The 17,829-nt window shown below is 46.2% G+C and overlaps 1 protein-coding gene across 3 annotated transcripts in view; it reads left to right on the top strand.

Moving 5' to 3' along the window:
• The window catches only part of LOC144783056 (uncharacterized), a 690,025-nt gene that overhangs the window by 68,078 nt on the left and 604,118 nt on the right, over positions 1–17,829 (top strand). For all 3 annotated transcript variants that reach the window (XM_078662228.1, XM_078662229.1, XM_078662227.1), the window contains exon 2: positions 3,922–4,048. In XM_078662228.1, coding sequence (XP_078518354.1) covers positions 3,944–4,048 — 105 coding nt within the window. In that variant the 5' untranslated portion in view covers positions 3,922–3,943. The remainder of the gene's footprint in view (positions 1–3,921; positions 4,049–17,829) is intronic.

Genomic DNA, 17,829 nt, shown 5'->3' with positions numbered 1-17,829 from the left:
ATAATATGAGGAACATATAAGATCTTATATTTGATATCTCATACGTTTCACAGAAAGAGCATGAGATGGGCAAACCAGGGTTTTAGAAAAGGATCGCAGACCAGCTAGGGAGTTTGGGGAAGTGGATCCTAGGTCTTCTGGGATAAGCAAAAGTTATATTTTCAGTTTTGTTTCTACTAATATGTGTAGGGCCTAGTTTATGCTCAATGTGCTTAAAAATGGCAGGGACTGTAGGTGTCCCAAAGGTTAAAAGCAGGTATTTGGGAATAAGGAGGTAACATGTGAAAAGAAATAAGTATTTCAGAAGGAGGCCAGGCATCTGAATGACATTGAATGGTAAGTAGGTTGGCATGCAGTGCCAAAAGGAGGGAAATGGGGGCACCTAGGCCGCAAATGTAAAGCTGAAACCAATTCCATCTTGCTTCTGTCTTGTGAATGCATTGCTAGAGCACTATTACACACATGAGCTTCAACAACTAATAAAGGTATTTTGCAGAGCTCAGTGCTGGTTGGCATGGGAAGTCTAGGGAGTGAGATATGATGTCCTCATTTTGGCATTTGCAAGTATGTCTTAAGATTGTAGATGAAATGGGGAGAACTCGTTGTTTAGCAGATGCCATCAACGAGTCTGGAAGGGGTTGTTACACATATAATGAATACCCATGTTTGTCATACATGAGAACTAAACTGTTGAATTAATTTCCCTTGCTGGATGGAGTAACTACCTGTGCTTAGAGTTTTTGTCAGACATTTTGCTGGAGCTGCAGGAGCTTCCATGTCATTCAGCTGAATAAAACCCCCCTCCCAAAGAATGATCCTGCTGATGAATTTTTATTTAAGGAATGACCTGTAACATGTGTGAATTTCCAGGGCTGGCTACTCGGCACAACATGCTGCTATCACTGAGCACCCTTGATGCTTTCTTAACAACCGTCCTCTTTCCTATATTTTCCTCTCAGCCTTTGACATATGCAAATTCGTTCTCATATGATTGTAGTTTTTCCATTAAATTGTTTGTTTGGGGAACTGTCGTTCTCGCAGTAATTAAGTGGTGCAAACCTGTACAGGTGGTTGAAAAGATATTCTATCACCTCAAAATCCGCACACTAGACAATAGTTTCATTTCAGAATAATGCATTTCCTAACCTCAAACTAGGCTCACTCCAGTTTCTCGGGTTAACGTTGATGGATCTTTCATGGAAGACGTCAAATGGCCCACTTAAAGTAATAAAATAAAACAGGAGTAAGACCCATAGACCTGCTCGGGATCAGGGTGACAAGGTTGAACAAAAAATAATATCCCAACAGGTAATATTTAGTAGACAATTATACAAACATTACACGAAAGGAAATAAAGGAGACCGATATTCAATTACTCTTTGGTTGTTGTTCATCTTGTATTCAAAGGGAATTGAAAAGCAGGGTCATGATCATACAGTTGTAGCAGCACTGTATTTAGACAAATCGAATGACAACCATAAAATACTTGGTGCTCAATGGTGTGTAAGTGAAAGATGGCGACGCAAGTGGTAGGAAAAACAGCGTGAACGGCGCAGGAAGGGTGTGAGTGCAAGTATCATACAGTGGGTGGCTTAGTGAAGTGAACAATTCAAGTGACTTAAGTGTTCAATTCACATTTAAGAAATAGCCACAGTAGAATTTGTGCCAATAAATGTGCTGTACATTCGACGACGTTTCAACCCTCAATTGTTTGGGGTCATCTTCAGGACCTGGTTGTCGGCTTAGTTCCAGTGCTGGGAAGGCAGGAGTAGAATGCTGGGAGGCTAATTGCGAGCGAGCATACGTCTGATGGGGCACGTGGGTCAAAGAAATTGGAGCGCTGCTGTCCGGCATCTCAGGAGTTCTGTGCAAATGGGGTGCAGCGAGTGCGGGCCTCACAGTGGCGGGATCTCCGGCATGTGGCCGTGGTTCATTGGTGCGATTAATCAGAGCGCAGTTATCATAGCCGTTAATCCTGGATCTCACGGGGGCTGTTTCTAATGCCGCAGGACCTGAGTAAATCACGGTCACTGAAGGGCTAGGGTCCCTTGGGCGTCTCTGGCGGCAACCAAGGTCCGCGAGGGCTTGCGCGTTAGAGGTAACAACGCGCCAGCCCTCGCGGACCAGGATTAACGGCTATACGCCGGACATCCCTTCACCCTGAGGCCATCACTCGCCACACCTCTTTGCCAATGCAGAACCCCTGAGACGCCGGACCTCGGCGCTCTGATTAATCACACCAATGAACCACGGGCACATGCCGGAGATCCCGCCACCGTGAGGCCCGCACTCGCTGCACCCCATTTGCACAGAACTCCTGAGACGCCGGACAGCGGCGCTCCAATTCCTTTGACCCACGTGCCCCATCAGACGTATGCTCGCTCGCAATTAGCCGCCCAGCATTCTACTCCTGCCTTCCCAGCACTGGAACTAAGCCGACAACCACGTCCTGAAGATGACCCCAAACAATTGAGGGTTGAAATGTCGTCGACTGTACAGCACATTTATTGGCGCAAATTCTACTGTGGCTATTGCTTAAATGTGAATTGAACACTTTAGTCACTGGAATTGTTCACTTCACTAAGCCACCCACTGTATGATACTTGCACTCACACCCTTCCTGCGCCGTTCACGCTGTTTTTCCTACCACTTGCGACGCCATCTTTCACTTACACACCATTGAGCACCAAGTATTTTATGGTTGTCATTCGATTTGTCTAAATACAGTGCTGCTACAACTGTATGATCATGACCCTGCTTTTCAATTCCCTTTGAATACAAGATGAATAACAACCAAAGAGTAATTGATTATATGTCTCCTTTATTTCCTTTCGTGTAATGTTTTCAACATACATGTATAATTGTCTACTAAATATTACCTGTTGGGATATTGTTTTTTGTTCAACCACTTAGAGCTAAAATATAAAATGCTATTACTTTATCAGGTGTCAATTCAGTTTATTTAATCTTGGACTGAGTATATTAATTATATTTCTCTTAACTTTCGATTGGAAAAGGCTATCAATATTTAGAGTTCAAATCTAGATGCCCCATGCCCAGATGAACTTGTTAAGACAGGCCAAATGCCACCAATTTAGGAGTGGTGACCACAATTTAAATTTTCAACTTCATCGCATAAACCCCTGACACGTGACATTTTTAACTTCTCGTGCTTCTCAAAGACGTAACTTATAAATTAATAGCCATACCACTTACCAGTGAATAGTTCATTTGCAACAATTAAGTATTTATCACTTAGTGCCAGGTGCCTAAGCTGGCAAACTATGGCAGACTAGTGCATGCTTATAGGGTCTCTGGATGGAAAAGGGTTAATCTTTTTAAACAGAGCAGATGTGTCTGACGCATGTGTAGCAGGCATCTGACAGACAAAATGGACAGCAAAACAGAATCAAAAAGTCGATGAAAAATCTGGTAGCAATTCGAAAGGCAATGGAAATCCTAAAGTTATTGTGAAAGATATAAAAATGACCAGCAGAGTACACCTACAATGAGCTGTCAAATTCGATTTTTCCTAGAAATCTGATCAAGAATTATTTTGCTACATGTAGAGTTGATTATTGTATTGAGCTGGTGGATCATTTAAAGCAATGGAAGAATTACTTCACTTTGTATATAAGGGTTGATAACATTTTTATTTAAGTAAATGTGCATTTTGGAGTACTTTCCATAAAACAATGTATATGAGAACGAAATGTGGAAAAGCTGAATGGACAGAGAATGTCAAAGGGATATTTCTGGATCAAAAATGCCTAATGCTTCTTAGAAAATTCCATAAAAGCCACCTTACCAGTGTTTCACACGTCATAAGACTCACTAAACCTATGAGACAGAATGCGTCTAGTCTCTGCTCAGGAGGAACATGAGAGGGTAGTTACTGAATTTATTTGTCTTGCTCAACAGGAAGTGACACCTCCCTTGCACCATGGAAGTCCTGGAGCAAAGAGAAACTTCACATTTGATCATCCAACATCTGAAAGCTTCTGGAATAAAGATAAAGCGATGGAAAGGAAGCCTCAGTGACCAGCAGGTAAAGGTTAACTGGTCCTTTTGGGGAGGTTGGATGCAAAGCCGGTGCATGAAGACACTGAGCCATATTTTAGTGAGCAGCAGGGTAAATGATGCTGCTATCTCTTGTGGGTGGAAAAGGAAGTAACCGTATATGTTGCAATAGTATGACTTCCCAAGATGCGGATAAAGGAGTAGTGGCTTTGCTGTGAAATAAGCTAAAGCGAGTAATTCAAGGGGGGTATTGAGGCATGTTATTGTGCCACACAAATGCGGATGGAGAGATAACCACAGCACTCTGGACACCTGGATTGCTAGCAAATGGTGAGTATAGGGCTAAGCCAGATCAAGAGTCAAGACAAGTAGCAGGTGCTTGCGTCTGCCCTCCAAGGAGAGAAGAAGAAAAGGAGTCATACTGAAATGTAGGTAAAGCGGAACCTGTTGCACTACTGGACAAAAGAAAACACATACATGGGTATAGCCTGCTAAATCTCACCAACAGCCAGCAAAGAGGCTACCGTTCCTCTTAGAGGTCTGGCCCATGAGTGGAGTTGATGGTTGATGGATATGGAGATATGCAGCTACTTTCTCATGAGCAGTCCAGTAGAAATTGTTCTTTTGCATATCTCGAGTGAATATTGGCCACACCCTAGCCATCAGAAGGGAAATGGATGATTTAGAGCAAGATAAGTACGTGGCGTATGGGCAGGATTTGAACATGGATCTCGTCTCACTGACTACCTATAGAGGACAACTTGCAACATTTTAGTAGCAGTTTGCTCAGACAAACCTCAGATGATTATTTATATTGAAGCCAAATGCTGGGGTACTTACTACCTTGCCCGCATGTATGAGATTTTCTGTGGACAAAATGCCACCAAAGTAATTATTGGGTACAGTGGAGGCTGCTAACAGACAGGTCTATTGGGGAGGGGGTGGTGGTGATGAAAAAAGCGCCTATTTGGGTCTTGCTGCTATCTCTCCTCCATCTGTCCTTCTGTCTACGAATCAGGAAGCACACAGGCTCCCAGACTCCACAAGCCAATCACAATGCTGCTACCACCAGCCTGACAGCAGCGTTGTGATTTATCTGAGCACCGTAGTTCGGCCCTCCGACAGAGACTGGGAGCCTGTGCATGTTCTCTGCCCAGGGTGTGCAATACAGCTGGGTGGAGAGCATGCTAAGTGTGCATGACTGTTTTGCTGGCCCAAGTTGGCCCCGCCAATCAGTCGTGTGCACTTAAGAGAGTGCCCACCGCTCCTCTCCCTACTCTGGACAGCCCCACCTGCACCTAAACCAGTACGAAACAATAAAATGATAACATTGCGTTATCATTTTATTGTTCCTTTTGGAACTGCTCAGAGAGCAGTGGGCGACACTCCTCTGCCTTAGGAGGCGCCTCTGAATGGGTATAACCTGCACTGATTAAAGCATGAGACAAGGGAAGTGGGGGGGTGTTGGTCTGGGTATCTTAAAATGTTAATCCTCACCTTTTGGGCTTTTTGTGGCAAAGTTGGCACTGTAGAAATACCATATGCATACAAATATGATACCAATACAGATAATTAATAACCCTCAGGGTTGACCACAACCTTAGACTGAAATAGAACAGGCACATTTTTGCCTTCCTACTCTCGTTTTGGTGAACTCGTTTTTGTTGGCTTTAGGACTCTGATCACTTTACCACTGCTAACCAGTGTTAAAGTGCTCATACTCTCTCCCCAAAACATGGTATAATTGATTTACACCTGTTTGGCATATTTAAGTTACTTGTAAATCCCTTGTAGAGTGGTATACCATATACCCAGGGCCTGTAGATTAAATGCTACCAGTGGGCCTGCAGCACATAAAGTGCCACCCAACTAAGTAGCCCTTTAAACTTGTCCTAGGCCTGCCATTGCAGCCTGAAGGCAGTGTCGCACTGCCATGTCAATTTGGCATTTAAAACCCCTTGCCATGCCTTAAACTCCCCTTTTATTACATTTGTCAACCCTAAGGTAGACCCTCGGTAGCCCATAGGGTAGGGGTGCCGTGTAAGTAAAAGGTAGGACATGTACTTTTCAATTATACATGTCCTGGTAGTGTAAAACTCCGTTTGTTTTTTACCACTGTAAGACCTACCCCTCTTGCAGGATAACATTGGGGAACCCTTATTACATTTAATAATCTGTAATTGTTCATGTCTTAAGCGTGTGGCCGCTCGAGTGAGGAGATACAGGCTGCCTGACACCTTTTGGAGATTTCATCAGATGTGATCCATGTCTGTGTCAATGCCAAGGAACATAGCTTGATAGGTGAAGCCTGCCATAGGCAGATGCAGGAGTCACGCAGTACAGTGTTGGCTGCCCATCTTGGACTGGTGCAGGATTCACATAGTGGGTCTTTGTGGCCTAACAAGTTTTTGGTGCAAGATTCACATACCATTGCCCTTACAGCCCAACCTCAGCTGGTGAAGGACCCACAACAGTTGCAGCCCAACACTAGCCAGTGCAGTTCTCACAGGAAAACACACAGAGAGGGGAGACCCTGTGCAACTTTGGTTGCTTCCAGTTCACTCCCTAGCAGTAGCTCACTTTGTCTGGCTATTCCCACACAGGAACATAATGGGTTTCTTCCTCGTACAGTGTCTTCTCCTGCAGGCACGCTCCTCTCTCGAGGCAGGTAGGATTCTAGACAGACCCTCAGTTCCAACAAAGTGCAGTGAGGTGAGGGATGTCCCCTCACTTCTGGGACACTGGCAGACATCAGCCCTGGTTACGCAGCAGTCAGAGTACTCTGCATAATATTCCCCACCTTGGTCATGTAGAATTTGGAAGTGACGCTCATCACAGCCCCCTATGTGAATCCACAATGGATCCATGGATCCATAACCAAATGAAAAAATAAATACACCCACTCACAAACCCACGTACATACTCATACACCCACTCACATACTCATACACCCACTCACATACTCATACACCCACTCACATACTCATACACCCACTCACATACACCCACTCACATACTCATACACCCACTCACACACTCATACACCCACTCACACACTCATACACCCACTCACACACTCATACACCCACTCACACACTCATTCACCCACTCACACACACATACACCCATACACCCACTCACACACACCCACCCACCCACTCACACACACTTACACCCACTCACACACACATACACCCACTCACACACCCACTCACACACCCACACCCATACACCCACTAACACACCCATGCAGCCACTCACTCACCCATGCACTCAGGCATCCGCACAAGCACTAACACACCCACCCTCTCATACCCTCATCCAGGCTCTCACACACCCACTCAGACAGCCATCCACCCACTGACAAAACACTCACACGTACACTCACTGACACTCGCAATCAATCACATACCCACTCAGAACCACACAAACACTCGGAGCCTGCAGTCACTAACCCACCCAGCCACTCTCACAACCACTTACACATTCACACAAGCAATCACACCCAGCCAGCCACTGATAAACCCACCCACCCACCCACTCACACACACACACAAAACCACACGCACCCCCATTCACAGACCCACACAATACCATACCCTCTCTCGCTGTAGACTGACATAAGGAATCCGCCAAGTCTATACTATATCCTATATGTCCTGTCATAACTAGTGTTTTTCCAGATGTAGACACCAGTGCCATAGAGCCCACTATTGTATCAGTCGAAGCAGCTCCCTCACAGGGGAACTCTACAAACCAAGCTTGTCCAGCCCTGCTGCTCATTCCTCCTTCACTAACCAAGAGTTGATGCCTAATCAATTCTGCTCTTCTAATGATATTATCTATATATCCAGAACTAGGTTCACACCCAGTCCTAAAGTGGCAGCCTCTGAAGCATCTACTGAGCTGTCCGTTATTTCTTGGAACGCGGTGGGGTTTTATTCTAAACTCCCCGACCCTGGGTGGCTTGCTTTTGTTGGAAGCAACAATATTTGCTTTTTCCAAGAGACTTGGGCTGTGGGCAGGGTGTTCTTAGGTGGTTACACCTCTTATAGTGTGGAAGCGCTGGCGCCAAAGCGTGTGCCTTATAATTTGCACCCATAAACAACTGCCGATTGAGTCATATAATTAAATAGCGATTCTGTTTAATTTCCCCTCGGTCTGATCCTAATTGTTCTAAATGTAAACGCTAGGTCTGTTCCTACAGACACTGATTCCCAAATCTTGACCTTGCTCTATGATACGATTGGTTCTTACCAGCCCCAGACTAAAATTCCAGTCGCTGGGGATTTTGATACCACATTTGAACCTTATTCTCTAACCAATATTCTTACTGAAGAGGAAGATGCTCTCTGGGGAATTCCCTGCCGGGCCCACAAAATCTATTGTTGTCATTTCACTAATGCAGCCTTCCAGCTCACCTCCTTGGTGGTTGAGAGGAGCCTAAGGGCTTGCAATCGCAGGACTCATTCCGATCCTGATAGGCAGCCTACCTTTAAGCGTTGTTTTAGTCTGTGTCATCGACTACATCTTGGCGGACATCCGCTTTTGGTCACTAGTAGGCAACCTAGTGATTCCCTCCAGAACTGAGAGTGATCATTACCCATTGATTTTAGCTATGAGGGGCACTGTTCTTGAAAGAGACTTGCCCTGATGTTATTCTACAGCCCAAGAACCCCTTATAACAATCATAGGAGAGTACCCTGACCTAGGGTTCTTGAAGACAGTAATTTGCAGGCAAAGATCTATGAGCTATTAGTGCACTATCTTAAGGCCACAGAAAGTGCTTTCTTCCTCCCTGAGCATATTGTAGCAACACATAGCAAGTTCTAGGAGGCACTGAAACATGTTTTTTAGTCAGGATTTCCGGCAGCAACCCGTTTGTGAGGAGTAATAGAGAATGGTTTCATCTGGAGTGTACAAAAGCAAAGCGTGAACTGAAGATTGCCGTTGGGGAGAGCAATCATTTAGATCTAGTCTCATCTTGAAACGGGTACAAGAGTGTTCTTACCCTAGCTAAACATAATTGGGCAGACACAAACTTGCAGGATCTATTGATGGTCGCTCAGAGCAACAATAGTCACTCCTTCTGGAAAATTGTAGCTCATGGGAGCTTAGACAGTGTCACTAATCCATGCTACCACATTCAGCCCAAGATTTGGGTTAACCACTTTACCGATATATCCCCAGGCGCAAACAATAATATGGATCTTGCTTTTACTCTAGACGTCACACTCAGGGCTATTTATAGATTTACAAAAAGCAAAGGTACCAGGGCTTGACCGGGTACCCGGTAATCTGTAAAAATGAGAGCCCCTGGTATGGGCCCCATACATTAACTTGATGCCCAATGCTATAGTAGATGGGGAGAAATTTCAGAGACGTGGAGAGGGGCAGAGATAGTTGTTATCCACAAGAAAGGAGATGCCTGAGGGACAACCTCCGGCCTGATAGACAACCTCCAGAAATTATTTGCCAAGCAAGGCTTGAGATACTGTCGCCCTATCAAGCAGGCTTTCGTGTGAAAACTAGCTCATGCTAGGTCCTTAGGTTTAAATTACTTACCTGGAAGTATGTGCTGCTCAAATAACAAAAATTGTGTCTGGCGTTTGTTGACCTACGAGCGGCCTTCGACCTGGCGCCCTGAGAATTAATCTGGAAAGTCTAATTAGGGATTGGTGCACCTAGTAATTTGGTCAACCTTTTGGAGAGGTTGCAAGATGGGAACTATGCACAGGTCAGATGGGGAAACTGGGCGAATAATCTAGTACATTTCCTATACGGCACGGGGTGCGACAAAGTTGTGTACTTACGCCAACCCTCTTTTCCTTGTATGTAAATGAGGTTATCAACGTCCTAAGGGACTGTGAAAACTAAACTCCAATACTAAATGGCAATAAGATACCAATTCTGCCATTCACAGATGATTTGTTTCTCCTTCCCAGAAGCTCTATGGGCTTACAGATCTTATTAGATACATTTCTGGTTTTCTTCTAAGCAAGGTGCCTAGAACTGAATGCAGAGAAAACAAAGTTCATGGTCTCTGGAAGGGCCAGGGGTAGGGTTGGCTGATTTGCTTAGTTGGGGACCAAAACGTCGATAAAAGCTACTTTACCTTGTGCCACAGATCCAAATCTATACTTTGTTTCTACAAACAGACTCAGTCTCGGCCACTTACCCCTGCCCTGGAGGTCTATCGGGCGAAAGCACGGAGCACTGTACTCTATGGAGCAGAGCTATGGGGTCAGGTTGATGCCCACAGGCTGGTGTTATGTGAGAACACATATGTTAGATCCCTTGTTTCTGTTCCAGTTAGCACTCCATTGATCCCATTGTTTTTCGATCTCGAGCTAAAGAGAATCAGGGATGTGGTTTAACTTAACCCCTTGATGTTCTGGCTGCACTTATGGTCCATGCCTGAGCTAACTGACTACTGTGAGTCATTGAGGGAAGTCCTGAAGATCAGTGGTGCAAAATTGAATTCCTTGTCTTCTCCATGTAGCAACTTGGTGCAAGACATTAGGAGTAGACCAGCTGTGAGATAGCCCAAAGAAAATAGGAAAAAAGTGTTTAACCACTCCGTTTTTAAGCTTCAAGCTATATCCTATGTTTGAGCCCTTTTTAGACCTTATCTCGCCACTGCTGGCCAAAAGCCTGTATATAATGTTTTGCATGGGCTGCCTGCGGTTAAGATCCTTTACCACCTGGGTTAGTAATCACAACACATCTGTGTGTCATGCTTATGGCTTAGTAACAGAGATTGAGGTACATATTTTGTTCTTTTGCACTGAATACTGTCCTGCTGGAAGGTAGTGGATCAGACCAATCTGTTTAAATTTGGAAAATACATTACTGGGTTGCTTATAGGATCCTAAAAACAGATACTTCAACTTCTATTGTTTTGTCCATAAGTCACTTTTTAATGAATGTTTAGGTGCCAGAAAGCTGTTACTTCGATCGAGAAGGAGGCACCCCTGACCAGAGAAGCCATTAGGTACTAGGTGAACAAGTTATTTACCTTTAGTAACGATATATCTGTAAGAGACATATATTAGTTATAGATTCATTACCTTGGAATTACCCCCAGGTGTCAGACTGGATCCGGAGAATTTTTTTCCAGCAGTACCTCTGCACGTCGGTAGGTGGCATCGATCGACTCTGCGTTCATCGTTTGCGTCCTGATGGCCGGAATGATGTTGCGGTATCTACTTGGACCCCGCCCCTACGCACTGACTTCTGTTCTTTACACAACATTCCACGCTAGAAACGCAGAGCCATGCAAGACACTGACCACTGATGCACAAAACTAGGGCCCTGAAAGGGAGACCCTCTAGAAGTCAGTTTGGAGAACAGGGAGGATGGGTGGGGCGGTCAGGAATCTATAACTAATATGTCTCTTATAGATATATTGTTACAGAAGGTAAGTAACTTGTTCATCTGAAAGAGACTATTATTTATAGATACCTTACCTTAGAATAGATACCCCAGCAATACCAACCCTGGAGGTGGGTCTGCAAACTAAGGTCACACCAGAAAGTCCTGGAGAACTTAACATGCCCACGTGGGTGCCTGGCATATGTCTCTGAGGGGGGGACCCTATGTCCCAAAGCAGTAGTGGCTGCCACCGCCCTGGTGGAATGGGCGCGCAACCCTACTGGAGACTCCTTTTTTGCCAAGGAATAACAGATTTTAATGAAAAGAACGAGAGATGGTTTATTTTTGCACAGCCCAACCTTTCTTGGCACCAACATAGACAAAAAAGAGTTGATCATCCACCCGGAATTGTTTTGTGCGATCCAAATTAAATGATAACGCACGTTTTGGATGTAAACGGTGGAGCCTCACCTCCTCCTTAGAAGGGGGCGGAAAGAAGGTGGGCAAAGTGATTGTCTGTCCTATGTGGAAAGAGGTAACCACTTTGGGAAGAAAAGGTCAAGTTCGAAGGACAAGCTTGTCCAGATCAACAGCAAGGAAAGAAGGTTTAGAAGAAAGGGCCTGAAGCTCACTCACCCTGTGAGCAGAGGTGATGGCAACCAGAAAATGAGTCTTTAGGGTTAAGAGTCTCGGAGGACAATTATGTAGTGGGTCGAAAGGGGCACACATGAGGTAAGTTAAGACCAGATTGAAATCCCACTGGGGCATTACAAAAGGAATAGTATGAAAAAGGTGAATAATGCCCTTAAGAAATCTATTTACAATAGGCGACTTGGAAAGAGAAGGCTGATCAGAAGGCGAAGAAACCCTGAAATGGCCAAAAGATAGCCTTTAAGGGTGCCTGCTGGGCCAAAGAGAAGGAAGAGGAGAACCTCTGAAAGAGGGGCAGAAAGGGGATCCACAGCCTTTGCTGTTCACCGTACCACAAATTTGTTCCATCTACAGGTGTATACCATTTTAGTTGAGGGATGCCTGGCTGCCAAGATGACATTACAGACTTTGGGAGGAAGGTCAAAAGCTGTCAACTGTTGCCGCTCAATCTCCACGCAAGGCGATGGAGGCTGGACAGGTTTGGGTGGAAGATTGTCCCCTGCTGTGCGTCGGAAGATCCTCCCGAAGAGGCAGTCTGATCAGAGGACCGATGGCCATGTTCCAGAGCTCAGGATACCAGAGTCTTCATGCCCAATCTAGAGCCACAAGAATGACTTTGGCCCGGTCATGCTTGATCTTCTTCAGCACTCTGGGCAGAAGTGGTATAGGTGGGAAGGTTTATAGAAGACCGCAATTCCACTTGCGATAAAATGTGTCACCGAGCGAGTGCCGCCTTGGAAATTCCAACATGTAGAACTGCTGACATTGCATTTTCTCTTCAGTGGCGAGCAGATCTAACCAAGGTTCTCAACATGGCTGAACGAGACCTTTAACCACCTCCAAGTGAAGACGCCATTTGTGATGCATCATGCACTGGTGGCTGAGTTTGTTCGCCCTGGTGTTCAGGGAACATGCCAGGTGTTGAACCACCGGGGACATGACCTGATGTTCCAGCCACGTCCTGAGGCAGAGAGCCTCTTTACATAGGGTCCACGGCTCCACCCCGGCCTGATTGTTGCAGTACCACATGTTGGTGCTGTTGTCCGTGAACACCTTCACTAGTCTTCCTTTGACAGAAGGAAGGAATGCTTTCAGTGCAAGATGGATTGCCCCGGAGCTCCAGCATGTTTATGTGGAGCCTGGACTCCGTCCGAGACCAGAGGCCTTTGATCTCCGCCTCTCCCATGGGGCTGCCCCATCCCAGAAGTGATGCATCTGTCACCACTGTGAAATCAGGTTGGGAGAGGGATCTGCCGTTGACTCAATCCTGGTTAGTTAGCCACCACTGCAATTGGTGTGCAGTGCCCTCTGAGATCTGGACGACATCAAAGATTCCCTCGATGCTGTGCCCACTGGAACTTCAGGTCCCACGCAGAGCCCGCATATGCCACCTGGCATGGTCCACCAGCAGGATGCAGGAGGCCATGAGGCCCGGCAGCCTCACGGTCATCCTTACCAAAATCTGGGATAGAGGCTGAAACATCGGTATGATAGCTGAAATATCCCGGACTCGCTGCTCTGGAGTATAGGCCCGAAACAGCACGGTATAGGGAACTGCTCCAATGAAAATGAGCTTCTGAGAGGGAATCAGGTGTGACTTTGGCACGTTGATGGTGAACCCTAGTGAGTGCAGGAGGTCTGCTGTAGTCTGGAGGTGAACTCTCCTTCAACAGCCAGTCGTTGAGATAGTGGAAGACTGGAACCCCTGTCTGCGCAGATGAGCTGCGACCACTGCCACTACTTTTGTGAACACCAGAGGGGCGCTGGTAAGGCCAGAGGGGAGCGCTGTAAACTGAAAATGCCTGTGGCCTACCGTGAACCGTAGGTAACGGCTGTGGGCCGGCAGGGCGGGGGTGTGAAAATAAGTGTCCTGCAGGTCCAACACTACCATCCAGTCTCCAGGGTCGAGGCCAGACGAGACATGACCCAATGTCAAAATGTTGAAGTCCATGAGATCCAAAATAGGGCGCAGGCCTTTGTCCTTCTTGGGCACCAGGAAGTAGTGGGAATAACAACCACAACCTACTTCTGGCACAGGAACTCGCTCGATGCCTCCTTTGGCCAAGACAGCCGCAATTTCTGGATGGTTAAGGGCCAAGTGATCCTTAGACATGCGTTGGAATGTTGGTGGCATGGAGAGAGGGGTAGTCTTGAAGGGGAGGGAGTAGCCCCTTCCGACTATCTGCAAAATCCATCTGTCTGAAATGGTTGTGCCAGTGGGTGAGATGATGGCAAATCCTGCCACCCATTGGCAACTGATGGCCCTACATGGTTGGACAGGGAAGGCTTGGAGGTCGATGCAGATTGGGCACTGGTGGACTGGCCTGCCCGCTGGCGCGCAGACCCACAGCACTGGGTGCAACGTCCCCGGCCGCGCAGAGATTGAGCAGTTTGTGCCTGCCTGTGGCTCTGGGGGAAATGTCGAGGGGCACCCCTTCCATAGCCATGAAAGGCACACTGAATGGGATGAGAGGTGGCAGCGAGGCCCAAGAATCTGGCCATAGCCCGAGAGTCCTTCAAGCGATCAAGCACATTGTCCGCCTTGTCGCCAAACAGACGACGGCCATCAAAGGGCATGACCAAAAGGGTCGATTGGACATCCCCGGAAAAGCCAGTAGACCTCAGCCAGGAGTAGCTTCTCAAGGTTGCTGGCGTAGTAATCGTTCTACCTAGCGAGTCAGCAGTATCTAGCCCACATCGAATAGTCAAAGTCAAAAAGGCTTTATTTCGACATATAACAATATCTTAAAAAGCATACATACAATAAGAAAAAATACTTTTCAGTACATTTAAAATAAACCATAACTTTCTGCTATCAGAAAATGGATCTATAGGTTTTAAAATAAGCATTTAGTTTAAAACAGACCATGGTAAAAAGTGTAATTAAACAATTTGCCTAAGTCTTTTTGACCGGATTCGCCATGCCCACCCGAGGTACTTCGAGGTGGCACATGCGTAAAAAGTACGGGTGTCCGAATAGAGAATCCTTAAAGCCACGTTGCAATGCCTAGTGCCCAGAGTACGACACATAGGCTTAAGCCATTTTGACCGTGGAACTATGTATGCAGGACACTCAAATAAAAAATGGGGAACAGATTCTCTGCGCTGTGGGCAGAAGGGACACCACGGAGCAGTCTGGTATGGGATTTTCCAGTGACAAGTAAATTCCATTACCGGGAGAAGACCAGATCTGAATTTAAAGTACAAGGACCTTTCCCACGGGGCTGAAATGGTGTCCAGATACAATTCTCTATAGGGGGTATCTTTGGACTCCATGAAGTTTCTAGTCGACTTGCATATCGAGGTGGAGGAATTCCTTCTGTTTGTTACCCAATTCCAATAAAGTTGTTTAATTAAGGATTTGGGGGGGGCTGACTGTTGATGCCATGCTTCTTCCAGCCCCAAATTGGTAAGTAAGGCTTTAATATCCGTTAGCCACTTTATTTTCGCCCACCCTGTCGATCTTAGTATCTCCCGTAGACCGTCCGCATAACTTGAGAGTTCAGGAACTCTCCAGATGCGAGCCCACAGAAGCAAAGGGCGTAACTTCGCTAGGTCTTTTATGGCCCGACAGCCCATGTCCAATTGCAGAGGCAAGATGGGGACAGACGGGCCAAGGGACATCAGGCTTCTCAAGAAGGAATTCTCAACTCGAGTAAGGTCTTTCAAGTTCGACATTCCCCATAATTCCGCCCCATACAAGGCAGCACTTACTCCTCTGGCCGCGTAGATGTCCAATACTGCAGCTATGGGTTTAGTTGAGGCTGCTCTCTGCTCTTTTAGCAGGGTCCCAGTTATTCTTTTTAGGTTTAACAACATTTTGAGCAGATGCTGGTCCCATTTCATAGAATCCACCAACCTGATGCCCAGATAATCGAAGGTTTTAGTCCTGTCCAATGCCACAGGGCCCAATGTTGGCGGAGGGCCCAGTTTTTGCGGAGGGTTCAAAATAAGATACTTTGTTTTGTCTGTATTTATACAGAGTCCTCTTTGTTTACAAAAATCGTCAAAGCCTGAGAGAAGCTGTTGTAGGCCCATTGGCGATTTTGACAGGAGCAAAGTATCGTCCGCAAAAAGCAGGGTGGGAATGGAACGACCTGCCAGACGAGGGGCATCTGCTGGAATCCTTAACAAGTGGTCCACCACCCCATTAACATAGAGCGAAAAGAGTGTTGGGGCGAGGACACACCCTTGCCGCACTCCTCTGTTCACATCTATTCTTCGGGTTTTTTGGCCATTGGGACCCCAGCGAATTTGGGCGTAGTTGTTTTCATGAAACTTCATGACCAGGTGGAGCAGGTAAGGTGGCAGGCCAAGATCATTAAGAACCTTCCATAGATTATTTCTGGGGACCAAATCGAAGGCCGTCCGGAGGTCGATGAAGGCCAAATATAATGTACCCTTCCCAATTGTGACGACCTTCCAGTGGATCATAAGAAGCCTTAGCGATTGTTCAATTGTTCCAGTGCCAGCACGGAACCCTGCCTGAAAATCCGAGAGGATCCTGTTCTCATCTGCCCATTGTTGTATTCTTGTTAAAAGAACCTTGCCTGCGACTTTTTGTAAGCAGTCGATCAGGCTGATTGGCCTGTAGTTCCCTGGGTCATCTCTCGAACCTTTTTTGTGAAGGGGAACCACCTCAGCGGCCATCCAAGAGGCAGGCAAAGGTGCGCTTTCCAAAGCAGCATTCAAAACCGAGGAGATCAATGTGCTCCAATCATCTATATCCGCTCGGAGCAAGTCACCCGGAAGACCATCGGGGCCAGCCGCCTTGCGTGGAACCAGAGATTTTATTGCACTTTCCGCTTCTATCTTAGTGAACAGACTTTCCTCGAATCTTTCCATCACTCTGAGGGGCTGAGGTAAAACGAAATCCAACGCTTCAACTGCGGTTGCCGTATACAATTTCGAAAAATGTGTAAACCATAAGTCCTCGGTTATATTACAGGTGATAACTGTATCAAGGGGTCTGTTCTTCTTGTGAACTAAGTCCCAGAAAGCTTTTGCGTTTTTTCCGCCACTGGCAGTTCGGAGATCCTGCCAGAACTTGTCTTCCCAGTCTCTCCTTGCTGTTTTAAGCTCCGATTTATAGCCCTTCCGTTCAGTGGATATTAGGATAGCATTTCCACTTTTCACCGCCAATATCAGGGCTCTCTTCTTGGCACGACACTCCTTCGTGTACCATCCTGACTTGCCTTTTTGGTTATTACGATTAGGGTTCCCATTTTTTACTTTGGCCTTGAAAAGGTCCCCAATTGAGAGTGCGACCTCACAGAACAATGCTGTAATCTGATTAGGGCAAATAGGCTGACTTTTTAAAATGGCACTGGCTGTGGAAGTAACAGTTCTGATACATGCCATTTTCTCCTCATCTATTGCCACTTTGTCCCATTTCAAGCGTCTTAAGCAGTTTGTTGGGACCACTCCTCCCAGTGGCCCTGTTGCAACAGCATCATGGTTTCCACTTCCAGGGAAGTTCTCTTTCCACCAGATTGATAGGGTCAAAGAAAGGGCGTTATGATCACTGTCCAGGGAGGGTAGAACTACCATATCCTTCATATGAGCCCACAAAGAAAAATTTAGAAGGATATAATCGATCCGGGAAGAATGGCCGACCCTGTTATATGTATGAGCCCCCACTAGGTCTGATGGTGTCCTCCCATTGGCTGCCCTTAGGCCATGCTCTAAAGTGAGGGAATTTAGTTGGATGATTCTGGGAGTCCAGCTATTTATGATGGGCAAGTCAAGTGACGGGATACCTCTCCTAGAATCTTCATCATTTAG

The sequence above is a fragment of the Lissotriton helveticus genome, chromosome 9 (assembly GCF_964261635.1).
Source record: "Lissotriton helveticus chromosome 9, aLisHel1.1, whole genome shotgun sequence".
NCBI lineage: Eukaryota > Metazoa > Chordata > Amphibia > Caudata > Salamandridae > Lissotriton > Lissotriton helveticus.
The sequence above is the reverse complement of the archived record's forward strand: the minus strand, read 5'-3'. Positions and strand labels throughout refer to the sequence as shown.